Source organism: Lagopus leucura, unplaced genomic scaffold, assembly GCF_019238085.1.
Source record: "Lagopus leucura isolate 7727_CA_CO unplaced genomic scaffold, USGS_WTPT01 Super-Scaffold_100004, whole genome shotgun sequence".
Taxonomy (NCBI): Eukaryota; Metazoa; Chordata; class Aves; order Galliformes; family Phasianidae; genus Lagopus; species Lagopus leucura.
Window position 1 is genome coordinate 44772862 of NW_024962264.1, and position 21546 is coordinate 44794407.

The 21546-nt window shown below is 43.7% G+C and overlaps 1 protein-coding gene across 1 annotated transcript in view; it reads right to left on the reverse strand.

The window, feature by feature from the left end:
* Positions 1-12893, reverse strand: part of KIT (KIT proto-oncogene, receptor tyrosine kinase) — a 51732-nt gene extending 38839 nt beyond the window's left edge. The window contains exon 1 of the mRNA XM_042871996.1: positions 12819-12893. Coding sequence (XP_042727930.1) covers positions 12819-12885 — 67 coding nt within the window. The 5' untranslated portion in view covers positions 12886-12893. The remainder of the gene's footprint in view (positions 1-12818) is intronic.
* Positions 12894-21546: the final 8653 nt, after the last annotated feature.

A 21546-nucleotide genomic window follows, 5' to 3' on the forward strand; every position in this document is an offset into this window, starting at 1 on the left:
CAGGTGCGGGGCAGATACAGAGTGAGGATGTATACTGGCATGCCTCCACTCTCTCATTACCTTATATCTCGAAACAGTGCATAAACTACAATACCACTATTCAGCTGAGTGCCCCAGTCTCAGAGAAGCCCACCTTACCACAGGGACTGTGCAGGACAAGAAGAAGCTAGGCATTCTGTCCCCTACCCCCATGGCTCCTGTGGGCTAGGGGGAGCAAATGACTGTGCTGTTGGCCATGGTCCCACCATGAAACACACAACCCTCCCCATGTGCTGCATAGCCAGAACACAAGAGAGGGGTTCCAGACGGTCCTCTGGAGTTGTCCTTAGGAGCAACCAGCAGGTAATTATAATATGCTAGCAAACACTTAATAATTTTCAAAGTAAAAATAATTACCCATAAAATAAATCACAGAACTCAGAGTTGGACAGCCCTCATTTTGGAAGTTCTAAATCTGTGTCCTACAACTAGAAAAAGTCACTTCTTTTGATGGCCAGCTTTTCTTTATAAACTAACAAATTTGAGTTGAAAATTATAGTGCTGGGATCACTTGTGAACCAGGCTGTGTAACTGAAAAAAAGAAGTGGAATATATGAATATATTACAAGAAGCTTCCTAAGTCCTAAAAATGGATGGAGAATGAGGAATGAGAGGGAGTATAGCACTAGTGACTTTGGCATACAGAAAGAACATCTGGAAAACCAGGCTGTAGGAGGTAGAAATGAAACAGCTCTAGATAATACTGATAGGAAATTCAGGTCAAATTGCAGGGATATGATTAAGGACAGCAGAATGCTCCTGTAACAATTAAGGGATGTGCAAACAAAAAAGCTTTGGCTAAGGAGTGTACCATCCTGGAAAAAAGTGGCTTATTTGGGAGTTTTCTTGGCCTCAGCCACAAAACTGCTATAGCAGGGAAAGGCACATCAGGTGCACAACTCCATCATGCTCATAAGTGACTGCAGATTGTCTCCAGCTGCTCAACAAAGGACATCGGACTGCCATGGATTAAGATGAAAAGTCAGGTAGTATGGATTTTATTCCCAGTTCTACCATAACCTTAGGCCAGTAGCTTAGTCCTTGCTTCCTTTTTAACTCTTATCTAAACATTAAAAAGATCAAAAAAAAAAAAAAAAAAAAAAAAAAAAAACCAAAAACAAAAGAAACCCACCAAACATGCCTTGCCCCACTCCGTTCCACTTTAAATTTGTTTCCAACACCTTCCAGGACTTGGGCTTCACAGCCCAACAACACAGCTTCACAGTACAGCCACTATATATCTACGCCTAACTATAAGGATCTCTCTTTATGTTTCTACTGCCATATTGGTTGTTGGCTAAGGAGCCACCACATTGACCTGGGGACTCAGCCAGTCTCCCTGGGCTTGTGGTGGCCCTGCATGGACCAAGCTGTCCCAATCACCACCACAACGTGTGCCAAGGCATGGCCTAGCTTGGGGTCCTCTGCTCCCAATCCTCCATATCTACCCCTCAGATCTTCCTGGACACAAAGGAAATCAGAGATGGCAGGTCCCAACTGCCACCCATGTCCCATCTCATCCGATCTGCCAAGCCCAGAACACAGGCAGTGACCTGCCAGTGTGTTCACTGCTATCCTACACGAGCAGATTCCTCCTCCAAGCCTTTCCCACAGCTGGAGGCACTGCAAGGGCATAGGGGTGCTTAGCCTTCTGCCTCTTCCCCACATGGCCCTCCACAACCTCTACAGTCACTGGTTGTCCCCCATAAGTTGTGCAAATATCTCCCAGTGAACACAGTGCCCTCACTTCTGTGCCAGTTAACGTTTTTGCATGACAAACACACTGAGGATCTAAACTTCAAGGACAAAGTGACTTTTGTGTAAGATTGCAGAGCCTGGATGCAATTACAGTACTCTCTTCATGCCTGATCTTTCTGGGCACTGACTTTGTTTCAAGGGATATCACACAGACCTCACTCACCGCATTTTTCAGTTTCTCATCTGCAACAACACAAGAGAGCAGAAACAAGAGATAGGCTTTATCAGTTAAAGTAGTAGCACTGTCGAAGATGCAGTGGTCTAGGGATATCAGCAAGGCATGGCTTGCAGAGAGGTAATATCCTCTTTTAGCATGCCCAGTGCTGCTGCAACAGTGAGTATGTTTTCAGATACACAAGTCTCCTGCAGGTCTGAAAGACAAGCTGAAGCAAAAGCAATTCACACTCACATGCAGAAGTCACAGACAAGGCTGTCCATTTTTTTCTATGCAATACCAGTTGGCCTAACTGAAGAGTACTGCTGTCCAAACCAGCTTGTGAAAGCTGCTCCACTCTTGACACGTGCTATTCTGAAGCTGAATTCAAGACCTTTTCAATTAGATTTGTTTTGTCCTTTCATTTTATGCTCCAAAGAAACCAAAGTGTAAAACTTACATGTTAATCACACTGAAGCAAATTTAATTTACTCTGGTGTATATAAATCTCCCAGATTTTTTCAAAGGAGAGATGCTATCATATGCTTACTTGTTTTGTTCTGCTTCACTAAGCAGACAATCTCCCTTATGCTAGATGTAAAGTTTAGCAACGGCAAATGTCAATTTTCAGTGATTTGATCTGAAAGCTACACCACACACCACTGCAGCTATGCTGCGGGGAAAAACAAGGCCAGCAGTATGGCCTCTTTGCAGAAGAAACCATCCATGCCAACACCCAGGCTAGTGTCCTCAAAGACATAGATCAAAAAAGACCAAAGACACGACTGTTCCCTGCATGTATATATGAACCTCAGCATATGTGAACACAACTCCTAGCTGACAGAAATGCTGACCTGCCCCATCTTCATCTTGGAGACTGAAAGCTAACTTAACAGTCACCAAGCATGTATTTTAGGGTCTAGACTGATTAAACTGCCCTGCAGACCCAACTGTTTTGCTTATAATGCATCTGACAGAGTCAGTGCCATCTGCAGACCACCAAATTCTCTTGAATACTCCACATTTCCAGTGTGGAAATACTAACTGAAGCTTTGGATCATCTGAGGCTCCAAGTTAAGAAGCAGAAAAGCAGAGGAGAGTATGAGTGGGGACTTTGATGCTTACCCAGTTGCATGAGGGCAATCACTGCCTCCTCACACAGTGTTCCCACTGCCCCAAGCCCTTCATCCCAAGGGGAAGGGAGCAGCAGTGGAGAACTGGAGAGGGCAGGAGTTTGCAGCTCACCTCTCTAGTGCTCAAAGCAGCAGCCAAAAAAGACTTCTACAGGCAGCATGACAGAGAAATGGGTATCTCCCAACACAAAGAGCAAGTATGGAGCCAGCCAATTTCACCCAAGGCAAACTCCAGAGAGGAAATAGATGGAGCCTGGAACAAAGGTTGTCTTTATCATCCATGGAGGTTGGAGTGTGAGGAACCACAGGAACAGAGAGGTCTGGGCTGGGGAACACTCAGCCATGCCACCTCCCTTTGCAGTGACATTCCACAGGAAGGTGGCTCTGTGTCTTAGTATTGCTCTTACACAGATCTGCATCCCCAAATATCTGTGAAGGTGCTCCATAGGTCAAATAAAAGCGTTGAGAACAGCTCAGATAGCTACAGTCAAACAGAGGTCACCTGCCTTCTGAATTACACATGGTTAAGCAGAAACAGCAAGCATGGGGCAAGGTAGCAACATACGGCAGGGAAGAACACAAGGCCAGTTCACCTCCTAACCCCTGCAGATCCCAATCTCTGAGAGAAACATTCACTGGAGCTTCAGGCAGGATAAGTGCAAGTGGGTAGAAGCCAGCAGGTCCTGTTGTAGGATCAGCAGCAATTAGCAAATGCACCTAACTGCATTTGGCTTTCTCATTTCAGAAGCAGGCTGAGCAGACCAAGTGCTGCACATGACCCGCAACACAAATGTGCAAGAGTTGGTTTAGAAGCTAATGCATAGCTTGCTTGAGGCTGGAGGCTGGAGGAAGTACCTGCACCTTCCAGAGGCAGGATATGAACCTTCCTCTTCCCCAGCTTTTGTTTTTTCTTGCTGGAGCAAGGAAACTCAAGCCATGCAAAAAAGACACCAAACAGCATGCCCTTTCTGACTGACATGACTTACTCTGCTAATGCAGTCAAAAAAGGCATTTTGCAAAGGCAGACACGAAGCTAAACACAACTCTAGTTCAGCACACATACAGAAAAACCACAGCAGCACCAAACACCAAGCTCCTCCCATAGCTGCAAATGACAACACCTGAATAGTTTTTCTGAGAAGTCAGGGGTTTGGGCCTTTTTCTGTCTGTAAGAGCACCCTATGCACTACAGCACTCTGGCCACTCATCTTGCTGTGCTATGGCCAACGACCTATTCTGACACTCTGCAGTCTTCTGCAGCCAAACTTCCTACCATAGGAGGAAGCTACGATGTGCGCATGAACAAAACCAGAGTTCAGTTTTCTAAGCAAAAAGAATGGGCTGAGCTTAGAACAACTACCTGCTAATTTTCGTTCAAAGTAAAATTATAGAAGAAAGATAAATAAAAGTGTATATGCACACATTTAAGTATAATTTGCAGGGGGGAAAAAAAAAGAGTAATTGCTTGCCTCAACACTTGTCAGCTCACAGATTTAAACAACATTTAGACTGATTCTTACTTCTACAGAAGTATTTCCTTTTACACCTCTAATTTCCAGAATTACTTATTAAACAGCTGTTCCTACAGTTTTGCAGCTGTTAGATAAATAAATAAACAAATTATAAAGTACATATAGAGAACAATTAAAAGAAGTGCACTAATGCACAGGGTATACAAATGCAGCTGTCACTCATCCAGCCTATTTCTTTTATAGCTTCTCCTTCTCACTTCTTTTTGCTGACATTTACATTAAAAGGTGCAGTATCTTTCAACTTCCATTTTGAATGAATGTTCCTTGTAATGAACAACTTGGGTTTAAAAGATTGTTTTCTGAAATCCATCGAAAAGGTGGTTTTAATGGAGATAAATGAGAAACTGAAGAAAAACGAATCATTTTGCAATCTGAACTAATGCCTATTTGGAAAAGGCTCAATTGAGGAAGGAGATATAAGACTTCTGGCTATGAAATTATAATTATTTCAAATCTTGGCAGTAATTTTATCAAATAGTAGCAATTTCATTAAAAGGTGCACTGGTAATCATCTACATAAGGCCTCTAGGGAGGAAAACTTACCAATAATTGCATAATTCTGTTATCATTGTTCTTATGATGGACCACATTAAATACCACAAAGAGAAGCACTGCTTTTGACTTTCTCTAAATATTTAGTTCAGTACTTTTTCCTAGAAATTACAGCAATAAATAAGAATTTCAGAGTAATAAACATGTCCTCCAAATTTACAGAAGTGGCACAGATATTTTTCATGTACACATACTGCAGTTCAGAAGATTTCTGGAGGATCGGCGTTGGACTAGATGACCTTTAGGGGTCCCTTCCATCTCAAGTGATTCTATGATTCCTTGGCAGGTTCTTCAGAATCTCTGGGTGAACTAATCCAGCCCTGGGTAATCATGCTGACACGCAGTGAGATCTGTCAGTGACAATGTCTTGGAAGTGCCTTGAGTACAGAGATTAGGATACATTTCTGACAATCCAGTTTCATTTCTCAAGTCTTCTTCTGGCAAGGAGATACATAACTCAGCCTTTTAACTTTATCTCCAACATCAGCAGAAGTCTTACATATATCTTGACTGCGATTTATACTTTCTTTCCTAGTTGTTAACACAGCCCTACCACAGACTGCACACATGGCATACTCGAGAATAGGTACTTACTGAAGAAGTTGTCCTCCTTCATACTCTCGAAGAGATGGATGGACAAAATAGCACCCTGCTGTGAGCACAGTCTGAGCACATGCTTAAGCAGGAAATCCCATTTTGACATCTTTTTTGATGGTATTTAGTTTACGGGAGGAGAAGAGAAAAACAGAGTTTACTTCTGCTCCTTCAATCTGACCTCTTTTATTGTGCTGCATACCCCAACTCCTAGGTATGATGGCATTAGCATTACTGCTTAATCAGTAATTTTATATATAATACCTGGAAGTCAGACATGCTATGGAATAGGAAACTTCAACAGCTTGTGCTACTATGAACACTGCTGGAAGGAAGCTTTTATTTTGTTGAAGATAATGTGATTTCTTTTTGATGTTAAAAAGTTGTGCTCATCCAGGCCCAGAAAGCACTTCTGTGCTGTATAAAACAGCAAACAGAGAGTTGAGCAGCAAAAGTAATGGAAAGAACTGGGCAACCACCGAGAAGCAGAAACAGAAGGCATTAGCACCCGCTGCTAGTTCAGAGGAGCATCTACAGTTCTAAGGCAAACAGACTCATTTCCATCAGAATCAGCACATTACAATGCATATGTATTTTAATATTCCATTAAAAATGATAGTGCAGAATTTATAGTGCGTATTTTCCTTTTAAAATCAAAAATATTCTAAAATTTTGAATCTACAAACTTACACGTTCTATTACAAAAAAAAAAAAAAAAAAAGGCAAAATATTACTCAAGCTTTACATCTGCCACCAACATTTTAAAGATAATCAGATAACTGAACTGATGGGAGCCAGCAGCTGAGCACCTCCAGGCAGGTTGTGCTGCAGTGACAAACCAAGCAGCCTTTGGCATCCAGAGTTTCCTAGCAGGTGCAGATAAACTATTTTCCTTACTTCAGTTCATGCAGTACAACTCAATTAAGCAACTCGTCCATTCATGGATGAGCTGCTGAAAAACAAACATGAATGCTTCTTCCCATTTCCATTCTAAGTATAAAAAGGATGAGATCGGCTAGTTTTGAAATTTTTGCAGCGTAGTGATTAGGGACCGCTGGTTTTGACTACAGATAGGGCTTTCAGACATTAATTCTTTATTTCAAAACATTTGTCAATGAGTTTTTTCTTTGGAATTGGCTGGCTTCTAAGTGCTGTCATTTATCTCAACAGAAGAACATTTCAGAATTCTGTTTTCCTCCATTGTAATCAATGCAAATCGTAAGTAAAAAATCAATTATCTAACAAATGTCAACACTTTCTGTCTTCACACTAAAACATACACGTGAAGAATCAGAATACGTGTATATACAACAAGCTACATAATTGCTTAAATACACGCACAGTGATTAATCAAACTGAGTATAACATTAAGTGCAAAGGCAATATTTAATTAAAACTCTCTCAGTGGTAATAAAGGAGGTTAAACCTTTCTTTACAAAATGATTAAGTACAAATGCAAAACAGTTAAAACGAGGCTTACTGTTGGCTGATTTAAATCATGATTAAAATCTGCTTTGCAATGCCTTGAATCAAATGGCAGCATGCTACAGGGGAGGTAACCACCTCGTTAAACCTGGAAGCACTACATGGCTCATCTGGCATCAGACGTTGACTTTACACATCTTCTATGGGGGATGCAAGCAAGTTAATGAAGGCTGAAGACAACAGACTACAGAAGATGTACTAAAAGAAAAGAAGATTCAAAAAAAAAACAGGCTAAAGAAGCTGTACTTGATTTCTGTAAAAAAATCAAAGAAGTGATATCAGTTGTCAATATGTGAAATGCTGTTGTGTATCCAGAGGAAGGTGATGAGCAGTTCATTGTGTCTACCAGAACATGGGGAAAAAAAAAGAAAAAAAAAGGAATTAAGCAACATCAAGGAAGGAGAGGTTGGACAGCAGAAAAGCTAGCTCTGAACTGGAACAATTAGTTAAGCAGCAGCAAAAACAGGTGGGAAAATCTTTACCACAAGTTTCTCTTAGAGCAAGTGAGGCTGGAGCCTGCCTGGCAAGATGTACCATATCTGAGCCCAGCAAAGATCAGGGATTACCAGATGATCTCTGCAGCCCCTCCAGCCTCAGTCTTATAGCTCTGCAGGGATTTCTAGTACCTGCTCAGTTTCTTAGAAACCCAACTGCTGGAGTTAGGTTAATGTGATGTAATGCACAGTTTATCTAGCAAAGAATGAAGTTTGCAGTCCTGAGGGCTGAAGACAAAGGCTTCCATCCGTGAAATCGGTGCACCCATTAAATCCTGAACAAAGAAAGAGATTAAGAGAGCCAAGTGCTAGTTTTCAATCTCATGATCTGTTCAGCAGGAGCCTTGGTTCTGAATGGCCTAGGTATGTGAATGCTCGAAACAGTGCTGAGTTATCACACAACTGACCCAGATTGCTTCTCCCCCTCCCAAACATGCAGGCTTTGCATGACCGAGATACTTGCAAAGTGTCTTTCCTACTCACTAGTTTAATTTCTTCTTGCAGAGTGGCTTTGTACAAAGCTTTTCCTGCAAGTCCACTCCATGACATGAAGTGCAGTCACCCAGTGTGAGTGGAGGAGCACTCTTGGCGTAAGTTAATGACAGATGGAGAAAGAAAGGAAATATAGGACTAACCTGGCATTTGTCAGGGTTCCAAGGAACCTACAAGAGATGTGTTATGTCTGTCTATCTGATTTCCCTTGAGTTTTCACATCTTCTTACTTTAAATCAGCCCATGTGTCCTCTTTATCACTCAGATTTACAGCTGTCAGTGCCTAGCTGAATTACGAGTTCCTCTCCGATCAGATATTTAATGATTGTATTACATGATTAGGGACTCAGCTGTCAGATGACATATCAAATCATAGACTTTTAATGTTGTCATCCCCCCAATGACAAAACTCCCTGTCGCTGATAACACTACTAGATGATGCTTTATTTTAGTTACGGTCTCCAGGAAGGATCTGTACAGAGCAGCCTTGTAGTTGCATGGCATGTTAGCAATGTTAGAAACTCATCTATTTGTGTGCCTCTTTTCTGTAAAAGATAACATAACCAAGGGCCCTACGTGCTCTACAAAACAAATTATGTTGTGACATTAAAATGAACATTAAAAATCCATTTAAAGGTATATCTGAAAACCTATGTTTACAGAATAAATCAATGCAATCCTCATGAGTAAATCCAGTGAGAGATTAACAGTTACTGTGCTTTCTAATTGGAATAGCCTAGAAAACGGGAGTCGCTTTCTCCCTTCAAACACAGATGTCTGCACTCCTCTTGTGCCTTTATCACTAACTGCAGCAATCTTGGCCAGTGGACAAACAGCACACTTCAGCTGCCATTGTGCCTGGCAAGAAGCCATCAGGACTGATCACATGTCTAAAACTGGGCTCATTTGTGCCTGTTTGCAGGTTGCACTGTTATGGAGAGTCAGGCACCTTTTGGAGAACCTCTTCTTGTTTCCTAACATTCGTTGAAAAACAAAGCGTAACACTTCTGCAGTAAGGTAACATAGAAGAAGAAAATTTGGTGTTCAAGTTCTTCCTGTGCAAGTGTATTCTCTTCAGACTTGCTTTAATAAATGTCCCAAAGATGTAACACACTGAATATGGATCACCACTTTCTAATAAGCCTGGTCTTTAGCATCAGATCTCCTCTTTCACATAACACACAGCAAACACCTTAGGCTCTAAGGTCAGAGACTCAACAGCAGGCTCTGAGTTTCTGAAGGTCAGAAACGAGTACAGTTTTTTTTCTGTGCAGGGGAATATTCAGAAGGGCATTAAGAAATTACAAAAAGACAATGTTTTATACTTAAACTGAGAGGGTTCTTACAGTAAATGCAATGCATTAGGGCATTAGACCTCATTTCCTCCAGCCATTCTTTGAACAGCTGAAAGAGACTTAAGGAAATGAGTCAAAATCCTGGAAGATGTTTGTACTACACCAAAAAGAAAACAACATCTGTAAAGTAATGCGTGTCACATACGTGGAGCAAGACAATGTGCAGCGCCTGATCTCTGCTGAGGCATTCATCTTCATGAGCACAGAGAGAAAACAGCTGAAAAGTGCCTTAACCTTGAGTAATTACTGCCTCTCTTCTACAAGATTGCTATCAGATTAGATCAGTTGTCATGTGTTGTAGATAAACATATATGTTGTTGAAACAATTTGGTACTGTGAAGTACTTGTTTCATCCAGAATCTGTTATTCCTTGCCTTCAGATTACACCAGAGTGTTCACTGAAAGGCTGGAAAGAAGCTTTCCTTCAAACTACAAGCGCACAATATTTGGTATGTAGCTCAACAACCACAGCTATGCCTTAGAAATCTTTGTAATAGCTTGCACTAACAAAGCATTTAAGAACACAGCAGGCTCAAATGCAGAGAACACAGAGGTATCATCAGAGCCTCTCACAATACACAGAGAAAGGGCAAGTTGTAACTATGAGAAACTCCTGAGTGTGACTCAGAGATTCTTCTGAGATCTGCCCCATCCTCTGCCGCTGGCTGCTGTTTACATGTGCTTAAGACATATCCTTTATGATTCCACCTGTGTCCTGGTGCAGTATGTCCCTGCTGGAGGCGAGTAAGGATTCTTCATTTGATCCACACCTGCAGAGCAGCACTGTTGTTCCAGAAGGCAACAATCAATAAGTTTCTGGTGGAAAGCCCACGGTGAGCCAGCACTACCCAAGCATCGTGCAGCTGCGCACATCTGGCAGCAAGAGGCTCTACCTTTGAACAGAGCACAGGGAATTCCTTCAGTCCCTGCAAATGGTACTCTGACTGGATGCAAATGTGTGCCTCAATCCTTGCCAAATTTAACACACTCTTTGTTATGAAGCCTTAAGAGAAAATCGCTTAGGCACTTGCTAGGAGAAAATTCCTGGTTGTAACGGAAGGAAAAGAGTCAAGTATTGAGCAATCCTTGAAATTGCCATTCTACTCTTGGCAGTGGCCTTAGGCCGCATATATGTACAGGAGAGAGAGGAAGGTAGATAGAAATGAGAGAGCAGGGAAGGCAGGAGTTTTGGATAATCTGAGGGGGTCAGGTTAGTGACTGAGTGACAGCAATCAGAACCTGCACAATGTTCCATCTTCCTCCATCAGTCCTCCTCCCTCCCAGCTGCCAGGTGTGGGAAGCATTATGGACACAGACATTCTTCCCTCTGGGCACAGAGAGAGCCTTCTGCTACTCTGCAGCTGACTGCAAAAAGGGGAGATTGATGGATGCTGAAAGGAACCGTGCTCAGCCTTCCATGTCCATCGGGTGGAAACACCACACAGCCTCTGGTGGAGCACTGGGGACAGGGAGAGCCCTGAGGGGACAGGAGAGGAACGCAGAAGAGATCATTTCAGAAAACTGCATCCCTAAATGGAAGGAAAGATGGAAGCACATGCAAGGAAAACAAAAAATAGGAAGGAGCTGTGGACAGATGAGATGAATGGTTTACTATCTGAGAAGTTACTTAAAGCTTTGTTTTCTACATCCTCCTTTCCTATCTGCAGCCAAAGGAAGAAGCTCTTGACTAAAAGCCAAAAAAAGATACTTAATATAAGTTTGTATATGTGTAAACAAAAGGACAGAGAGAGCTCACCCAGTCCAAGTGTCTGCAAGGACACACAGGAGCAGTCCCACAGCTCTGCCCTGGCTGTCACTTCTGGTGTCCTCCAACAGGACACAAGCATCCGCTGTGATGCTTCCTGCAGCTCAAAGCTAGCCCTAGTATCCTACACCTGTGTGATAAACAGATGTTACATGCATCTACCCAGAGGCACTTGTCTTCTGCAAGTCCCTCCACATGCAGCACCATACATTTTTGTCTACACCACTTCGTCTGACGTGGCTGTGAGGTGATACATCTCCCACAGATACACATCTGACCCAGAACCAGAGGAAGCATGGAGAGGAAGGTCCCTCCTTGCCCCTACATACTCCCATGATTTCCAGGACACTGACAGTTACCTAAGCTTTCCTTCCAGCTGGCAACAGTGAGAGGAAGGGAAACCTTCATGCACAAGCTAGAAGTACTAGAAGTAAGGAAAGTTGGTGGGTATTAATGAGCGAAAGCAGTACATTCCAGAGAGAAATGTCAAGGAATAACCCACTGATGGGTATTTCCTTTGCCAAACAGCATGTTGCAGTTGCTTGTAGATACTCTGAACAGGAAAGCCCAAACCGTCAGCAATCACATTCTAGCTGCGAGCATCAACAAACAAAGGGAAGCAAAACAGAAACATTACCCAAACAAAATATTCACAGAAACGCTGATAGCTCCACGACTGCTTCACATCTCAGGCAAAGCGCTCACACCAAAGCCGGCCGCTGTCGGCTCCCTGCGCTGAGCTCTGCAACGTGGCCGCAGCGGTTCCGTCGCCCGGCATCCCTCCTCACCTCCTCAGCTCTCTCTGAGCTAAGAGCACAGAAATACACCTTGCGCGTCCTCTGCTCTGACGCGCTGCGTGCGCTCCTCGGGCGCCACTGTGCCACCGGCTGCTCCAAAAGCCATGTGCGAACCCGTCCAGCGCCGCAGCCCCGTGCTGCATTTAATGAACTCAGGAGCGGGAAACTCCGGCTGCAGGGAAGGGAACCCCCGGGTCCATCACCCGACATACCAAACTTTTTGCCCGCAGTGCCCCCGAAGAGACGGGGGGCCCTTCTCCCGGAGGCGGCGGTGCTGAAGCGACGCGGCTCCGCTCCGAGCCGGGCAGAGCCCGCGTCCCCCCGCGACGCCCCGGGCACGCTTCGGCCCCGCCGGGCAGCGCGGACACCTGACGGCGGCGGCCGCCCTTCGCCTATTGTTCCAGCAGCACTTCACCACGGGGACATTTTGTACCGATTAAGAGATAGTTTATTGTCAAAACAGCCCGGCTCGGAGAGCTGGGGGTGTGCACCTTCCTGACCCCTCTCCAGCCCCGCGCCATACAAACAAAGGACTTTCTTTTTTCTTTTCTTTTTTCCTTTTTTTTCTCCCGGGGCGTCCAGCGAAACCGGCTGCCGCCCCCCGGCCCGCCGCCGCTCCCTGCAGCCTCCCCCTGCCCCGCTGCCCCGCGCCCGGCCGCGGCTCCCACCTGCGGGGATGAGGCTCAGCAGCAGCACGGCGTGCGCCAGCTCCCAGGCGAGGTGCGCACCCTCCATGCCGCCCCCCCGAGCCCGCCGCGCCGCGGCTGCCGCTCGCACCACCCGGCGCGCAGAGATGCCCGAGCTCCGCGGGAGGCTGCGGAGTACTGCCGGCCCCGCCGCCACCAGCGGCCCCGCCTCCGCCGCCCGCCCCGCGCCGCGCCGCGCCGAGCGGCCCCCGCCCCGCCGCGCCGGGATGGGCGCAGGTGAGGAGCTGCCCCCCGAAGGGGCGGTGAGCGGGGAGGGGGGGCGGTGAAAAGAAAGAATCCTACCTCCCCCGCCCCCCCCCCCCCCAACCACCCGCGCACACACCCACGCACCCAAATAAAAAAATATTTAAAGAAGAGAGGAGGCTTCGTGGTACGTGGGGGTGGGCGCAGGGCTCGGGGAGAAGCAAGTATCCCCCAAAGGGTGGGTGCAGAGCGGTTTGTGTCGCACTCAGAGCCTGGGTGGACGTGTGAGCACCAAGCGGCGCTTCTGCCCGGCCGGGATCGCGAACTTGACCCGCCTGGGGCTAACCCGGCGCTATGGGTCGGGCAGAGTACAGAAGTGAGATGCACGGCATGTTCTGTGACACAAAAGGAAAGATGGAAAGAACTGGTATGGAAGAGAAAGCTGACAGGGAGCTTAAACGTGGAAAAGGTTCTTACAGAGAGGATTGCGAGCAATTGTTTTTCACGTCCCTCAAGGGCAAGATAAAAGTAATCCATTTAGTTACCAGCAAAAAGCAAAAGAAATAGCTTAAATGTTAGGAAAGCACTTGCAAAGAGTAAAGAGAATTTAGTCTGCAAATGCATTGAGCAGAGGAGGTGGTGGAATCCCGTAGAGGGAGTTTTTTTAAGTACGGGTGAGACAACTGTCAGGAAGGATCCAGGAGCACTTGCATGTGCAGCTGGAGAGGCAGATCTCTGCAGGCAAAAACCCTACAAATTGCAGCAACGTGTGCTTTGGCTCTGCTGTGCTGTCAGTGCCACACATGTGGTGTGTGCTGCCCAGGTGTTCACTGCTCAGATGTGCAAGGACAAGTGGGGATGGATCATGCAGGCTGTCACACCTCCAGCTTACAGGAGGATGGAGTGGACATATGACATAGCCTTTAACCATGGAAAAGCATAGATGTAGATGTTGTGAAATGTGGCAATACAGATCAGAAAAGTTACTGAAGGTAAATGACTCCTTTTTTGTGTTGTTTCTCTTCAACTTCTTTCCTTTTTCACTATTGTCAGATTTTTTTCAAGGTTAATAGCATAGTCCCATATGGTCCCCCATTAGATGAAAGTCTTGTCTTATATGTTTAAAATGGCTCTCTCCATTTCTTTGCTCTCTTTCATCTCTGACAGCAGTCTCTTTTGATGGGTGAATCCTTCCCTCACTGCAAAACGAAGTGCATTTTTGTTAACACTCTGACAGTTTCAAAATCAAACATCATTTTAAACTCATCTTTCTCACTAGGTACTTGCCTCATTAAATTAATAGTGAGCAGTGAAAACAGAATGGCCAAAATACTTAAAATCTTAGTGCTTTCTGGATTTTCCAGGTTTCTTTTTATAAGAGGGGGAAAAAATGGGATTTTTTTTTTTTTTAATAAATTCTCAGGGCATTTACAGTTTAATTTCTTGTTGGTGCCAAAGCAGAGCAGAATATGCTACAAGAGGTTTCCACTGAAGCATTATCAAGGAGCACGTGATGTTGTTTTCGTGACAGGTTTCTCCCTGCTCTGTTTGATTAGTGCTGTTTCAGTTAGTGGCCTGCCTTGCTGTCCTGCACATCGCCGATCACATGAAGCTTGCGTGGCCCTGCATCATGTGCCTCATTTTCACGAGCATCAGCTGAAAGTTAGATTTCTAAAGATCAGAATGGCAGCAGTATTCTCCACCTATTTTGCCTGGCTACAAATAGCTATAGTAAGAGGGAGACATAGGTGGATCGGCTTTAAACTTGCCACTTCATTTCTTTTTAATAATCACAATGATAATGTAGTCAACCTTTCCATCACCCCAGAGTATTGCACTGAAATATATAAGTTCTGTTGTCCATATTCTGCTTGCATCATAGAAGAAAAAGGAACAGTGGAGAGCTTTCTCATGTCTTTTTTCTACTCCTGTCCAGAGTATGCAGGTTGAAGGCAAAATGGGTCTCGTCTGCATTTGCAGCTGGCCTCACATCTTCCTCTCTTCAGTCATTCAGACACGGTGTGGCTGTGTGTCAGGAGAGGGAGCACCATCTCATCTCATTACCTGCTTGGAATCGGCTTGCAGTAAGTGGACATGCTAGAGAAAGAACAGAGATTTGCAAACTGTGCAGAGAATGGACACAGATGTGGATAAAAATTGTAAGCTTGGAGAAATATATGAAACCTTTTTTTGGAAAGCTCGCTTCAGTTTTAAATCCTTGAAGTAATAGAACGTTTGGGGACCAGATCCTCCAACTAGTCAATTCCCAAGATTGCTTTTACATATCCCTGTTGCTGCTCACTGAGATAAACATCACATCGATCGATTCTATCGGTGAGACTAAGCTAGTGTCATTGAACAACTGGTGACCTAATGAAGGACTTGCATTATCTTTGTATCTGAATGAAAATCCATTTGGAAATTAACTAGTGCAATGGCTTCGAGCAGTTTATTTGCAGGGCTATGAAAATCTTTTTATTCTAAACCCTTGTAGCATAAATAATCTGTGGGATTTATTTTATCTACAGCACGACATATCCAACAAGAAGAGAGGAAAAAGCCTTTCTGATACAGTCAATCGATGCCAGCTTGACTCCCACCTGATAAACTCAGTGATAATGAGTTATTCTATAAAGGCTATACTTTTCTGTCTCTAAATTGCAGATTAATAGATCTTAGTCTGGAGCTCTGCTATTCTGTATAAAGTGGAAGGTCCAGCAAAGCAGGCAGTTCCAGAATTAACTCATCTGTGATTCCTACAGGCTTTGAGAAATTATGAGAAATGTCTATCGATTTGCCAGTGCTGTTGTAAAAGCTGTCTAATCATTGGCATAAAAGTTTGTTAAACTTGTTTAAAGTGAAAAGCCATTCAATTTCTGCTTCTTGTGCTCATCTGGAACAGCAGTTCTGAAACCTGGCTGTCAGGGATGTCATATGACCATGGTGCAGCCATCTGCACTCATTACTCTGCTGTATCTTAATGTTAACCTACAAAAGTGTAACTGAATTTTCCAAGACTTTTTTTTTATTAATTAAAAATATAGCGTGAAGGCTACTGTCTATCTTGTTGGCACAGCAAGGTGTATTCCAGCTGGAATGATTTTCTAGAAGGCTGTAGGTTTCTGGATGTCCTACTGCCTTCAGTTTTATTAAACTCCAGCCTTCTGCATCTTCACACTGGAACACACAAGGTTGGGTGTGTGCAGAGAACTGGGGTGAGTTGACAGGCATATGTCTTTAGACTTAGACTATCTCTGTATAGTAGGATTTTAATGTCTTCCATGCAGTTTAACTGAATAAATATCTGTTATTTTTAGCAGGAATTACTCTAAAATTAATGCAGATGAAGAGGACACCTTATCTCATTCCCCTCAGGAATATGAGCCTTCAGACTGAATGCATTGGGTCTTACTTGAAGTGGGAAGTATCTCTTATTCCCTTTTAATCCAATTTTGTAAAATGCTCACTAAATCCCATTGTGCCCATGATCTTAAATCAGCACTGCTATCCCAATTAATTAAGGAGTTTTCCAGCATCAAATGTCAAGAGCCTAGATAGAATCATCATTGAAGCTTGAAATATATTCTGTTTTAAAAGACAACTTGTATTATCACATGCATAACACACTATTGTAAAAGCTGTCTTATCAGTATAAGCTTAAGTGGAAAATAAAAGCTCTAATCTTCTTGATAACATTTTTGTTACTTTATAGCCCACAGTCTTACTAAGAAAAGAGATTTGTCTTTATGAATTGCAAAGTGTGGTTATTGCCTTTATCACTTACTGCTTTACTTGCCTAGGCCACTGCTGAGAGCTACAACTACATCAATTTTTGTAAAAGTGCTGTTATTCCATGCAATAATTTAGTTTGAGAGGTCTGAGAGGGGATCCCACCAATGCTTATAAATATCTAAAATGGTGGGTGTGAAGTGGACCAGGCTCTTTATAGTGGTATCCAGCAATGGGACAAGAGCAATGGAAACAGAATGGAATGTAGCAAGTTCCATATGTACATGAGGAAAAAAGACTTTACTTTGAGAGTGACAGAGCACTGAAACAGACTGGTTATGGAGTCTCCCACTCTGAAGATACTCAAATGCTGCCTAGAAGCTTTCCTGTGCAACCTGCTATAGGGAACCTGCTTTAGCAGAGGGTTGAGCTGGATGATCTCCAGAGATCTCTTCCAATCTCTTTGATTCTGTGACTCTGTCTTCTCAAGTATTTTCTTGTCTTATTTCATTTTGTTTCTGGGATGGTTTTTTTGAGTGAGCTTAACATATCAAAACAATTGTAGAGAAATGTCTTATAGAAAACAGAAGGATGGTTTTAAATGAGAAGAGAGGAGATTTAGATTAGAACTTCAGTGAGAAGTTTTTACTCAGGGTGCAGTGAGGCACCAGCTGCCCAGAGAAGCTGTGATGCCCCATCCTGGGAGGCACCCAGGGTTGGGTTGGATGGGGCCCTGGGTAGCCTGAGCTGGTGGATGGCAACCCCACCTATGACAGGGGGTTGAAACTGGATGAACTTTAATATACCTCCAACTCAAGCCATTCTGTGATTCCAAGATTCCATGTTTCTGTTGTTTGTTTTCCCTGAAAGCCTTCTTCTTTCCCACCTAGCTGCTCTCTGTCCTTTATCCTCCCATTAGTGGCAGCAGGAACCGCAAAGCCAAGGAGCCTTTTCCTTGCCCCCTCTGCATGTTCCAAACAGGATATTAATTTCTCGGTTGCTGGAAATGTATCCAGGCTCTGTATCTTGTGACAAGAGCTAAGTTTGCTTTGCAGTTCATAAAGAATCCTTCTATGTTCTCTCAAAGTTCTCAGCTGTGTCTGAAATCTAAATAAATGGCTGTAGAGAAGCTCTGTCAGGCATTTCTGAGGTGATTAAAGCCACGTGAGATCCAGTTGACTCCCTTGACATTTTCACTAAACTGCAGTGTTTTGTATGAATTTGGGGATCGAGTAAGAAGCTGCATCCACCTGCATGCAGACCTAGAAAGAAGAATAAGACTCAGTTGGTTGCAATTACATGTGTCAAAACATGTGCTTTGGGGAACAGGGAGGGTGTCATTTCTGCATTCCCTGTGTAGATGGACTAAGAAGCTTGCTTGTTTTATCACTTGCTTGTTGCATCACTTCTCAAAGTATCTTTATTTGCCATATTTTAATTTATCACTATTGAGCTGTGTCAGACCTTGTTTGGATCCTTTTGAGCCTTGTCAGGCATCTTTGCAGTTCAAAAGGTCTCACTTCGTTTACATCTCAATGCAGTTTAGGGAAATATGTTGGCTGCCCTTTGCTCACCAAAACCTAGGGCTCAGTTCCCTCAGCCTGTGCTTCTCTCACATGCCTGGCATTCAGCCTCAAATCTAGCAAGGGGAGGCTCATGGGAGCATCCATCCTACCCCAGTGTTGGCCCTGCCAGGCACAACGGGCACACCAAGGCATATTTGTCACCATTCTACCACTTTGTCTCGAACAAGGATATCAGTGTCTGTCCCTAAAAACAATGGGTATTTATTAGCATCAAAGTCTTTTGGAGAAGGAAGATCTCAAAATAGTAGAGTGCTGGTTCATGTGACTGGCTCAGTATTTCTCTCAGACAAACCAAGAAGCCTTTTTCCTATCTGCTTTCTCTACAGAGCTGAACAATTTCTGCTGCTTTTTTTTTAGAAGTTCCCAAGACAGTCATGGACAACTGAGCTTATTAGAAACCACTGTACTTTTCAGTTACCATATTGGTCTTTGAGGTGGTGGCATGAAGGATCCGCAGAGCAAGCAGCTTCTCTATTACCTCTCTCTGTTCCACTTCCACAACTTTCTGAGTAACTCCTATGAAATTAAAATACTTTAGGGATATCCTATAGACACTTTCACTCTTCTGTGCTCAACCCATAGCAAGGCAGTGCCTCGGTGTCCTAGAGCACTATGCAACATGTTTCCACATATTTATGTTTTCGTTGCAATCTAGCTTCACAGTTCTTGGTAACCAAAAGTCTCTAAGAGATTATTTTCCTATCAGTCTTATTTCATTTTCATACAGCTATCTTGTACTGACAGAGACCTTTGGAGCTTTTTGTCAGCTATGTATTTTTGCTAATGCAGTGTATATATCCAAGCTCCAGTGCTGATAAATGTCAAGAAAAACATACATGTCACAAGTGGACTAAGGGGCAGCTGAGGGTACATCCCCATTTTGAAGGTCATGCCCTCCACATTTGTCATCCAATCCTCAATTGAAGTTTTTCCACCTGGAGAACTGGTATTCAGTCTTTTTGATATATATAAGAGTTTTCAAATTGAGATGATTCCATCATCTTCACAAATTTCCACGTGCAGCCTGTTATTCAATGCAAGTGAGTTTTTGCAGGAACTCTGACCACCTCCTCATTTGCTGTTGGCTATTCCAGTATCCTGGGAAGGATGCCTGGAATTGTCACTTGATGAATTTGCATTGTGACGGCTTAGTTTGTTCAGGCTGGATAGCCAGAAATAAAAACTGTTCATGAAGATGGCCAGAAATCGGAATGTTATTTGTCACTGTGAGACAGGTGTTGTGAAGCCTGCTGATATTAATGAAATCATCTAGATTTAGAAAGCTTGCGAATTTGGACCTTAGGAAGCAATATTCTGTCAAATGGGATAGCTGCTCCTCCATTTTTCTCCTCCTGTTCTGAATTTAAGAAGATTTAGTGGGGCCATAACAGTTTAGTATACTCAAATTCAGCCAAAAGAGTTTTAGGATACATCTCCTATTTTATCTCAGTTCTTTTTGGAATTTGATATTGAAGTGATGCATTACCCACGTGTGCAATGTTTATCCAGATGTTTCTGCACATTTTTTTCTGTACGTATCTGACATAAACAACCACATTAGTATAAAAGATATCTTCTAAAGACCACATCTATTTTTCCTGATATGTTCATCTTGTTCTCTCTTGCTGTTGTTTCTACTCCCAGATTCAAGAACACTCCTAGCAAACCCCTCATTCCGCTTGGTGGCTCTGTATGAGACCAGATCCCTGCCTGTGTGCAGTTTCACATGCTCAAAGGATACTGTACCAGGACATGATTCTCAGAGCTTGCAACAAGGTGCATACTCAGAGCTCACCAGGTCTTGCTTCTTGCAGCATAAAAGTTCTTCCTTCCCTTCTACCTCTCTTAAAACTTGCAGGAATTTTTACCAACTAGCCTCCCTCCCCTACCCTAGGTGTCAAAATTCCTTATGAAGTGGATGTAGAGTTTTCTGCCACTGGGAAGGAAGCACATGTCACCTGGTAGCACACAGGACTGGTATGAGACAGGAAAGTATCTTGGTAAAGCTGAGCTTTGGGATTTCTTGGGGTTCACACACAAATACACAGCATCCTTTGCCATCTGCTCCTGGTTGTAAATGACACAAATGTAAAAGTCAGGTTTTGTTTCACCTCAGGAGCCTTTTACTCTTTCTCGCTGAGGGGATGTGCCTCCCCTGGAAGCCAACATGCACAGTTCATAGCATGTATCTTCCTTTGCCTCCTTTCTGAACCACACCTGTGTTATTCAGGCCTGTGTTTGTCACACTGGTTTGTGAGACGCTGGCTGCAAAATAGGCTTAAGTAGGTTCTGACCTTCTGTATCTCTTTCTGTCCCTGCTATGGCACTTTTGTTTGTTCTTTGTTTTGCTGCTACAGCTATTCTGTGGAACCACAGAAAAGGTTACTTTTTGCCCTTAATCTAGCCAATGATCTGTTTTGCTATGTGGCTTTTGCAAACACTTCTGCTGCCACAGTGAGGGAGTACAAGTGATGAGAGCAAGCAGCGAGGAGTAACCTGGGCTGACTTGCTGCCAGATCTGGCCCCACACATGGGTAAATCCTTTTTATTCCACAGGACTGAGTCTGCTAATACCAAAGGAAATGCCACAATGTCCCTGTCTGAAGCCAGGCATGAAGGTATTTACAGAAGACTTCCCCATTTCAGGTGGACACCCGAATAGCCAGAGCACTTAGCAGAGGGAATCCGTCCTCCTCAGGCTGTACCTCCTGTTTTTCACAGAGCTGTCTCCCCTGCCACATATCAGTTGGTCAATTGCACCATGCCCAGTCCAGGTCTCTGCTGCCTGCATTTATCAATATATTCACTGTTACATGAGATGTAGGTACAATCTGTGAAATGTGTGGTCTCTGCTGTCATTGACCTCTCTGTGCAGGCCACATATGGTCCTTTGTTAACACAGATGTCAGCTCAGGAGCAGCCTGCATTTCCAGCTACACCTCAGAGAGCCAAGATCTTCCCCCAGCTTCTGCCTAAGTTCATGTGTCAGAAAGAGGATTATTTGTCTGGGGTCTCGGGGATGAAATTAGTATAGCAATTAGGATGTGGTGGAGGCAAATGTCCACTCATTAGTCTATGATGACGTGCACAGGATTTACGATGGTGATAAGAAGTCAAATAACATGGTAGGATAGCTCCTTTCAAAGACAAATTTAACAGGTGCTGTTTGCTAAATATGAGTCAGGGTATCA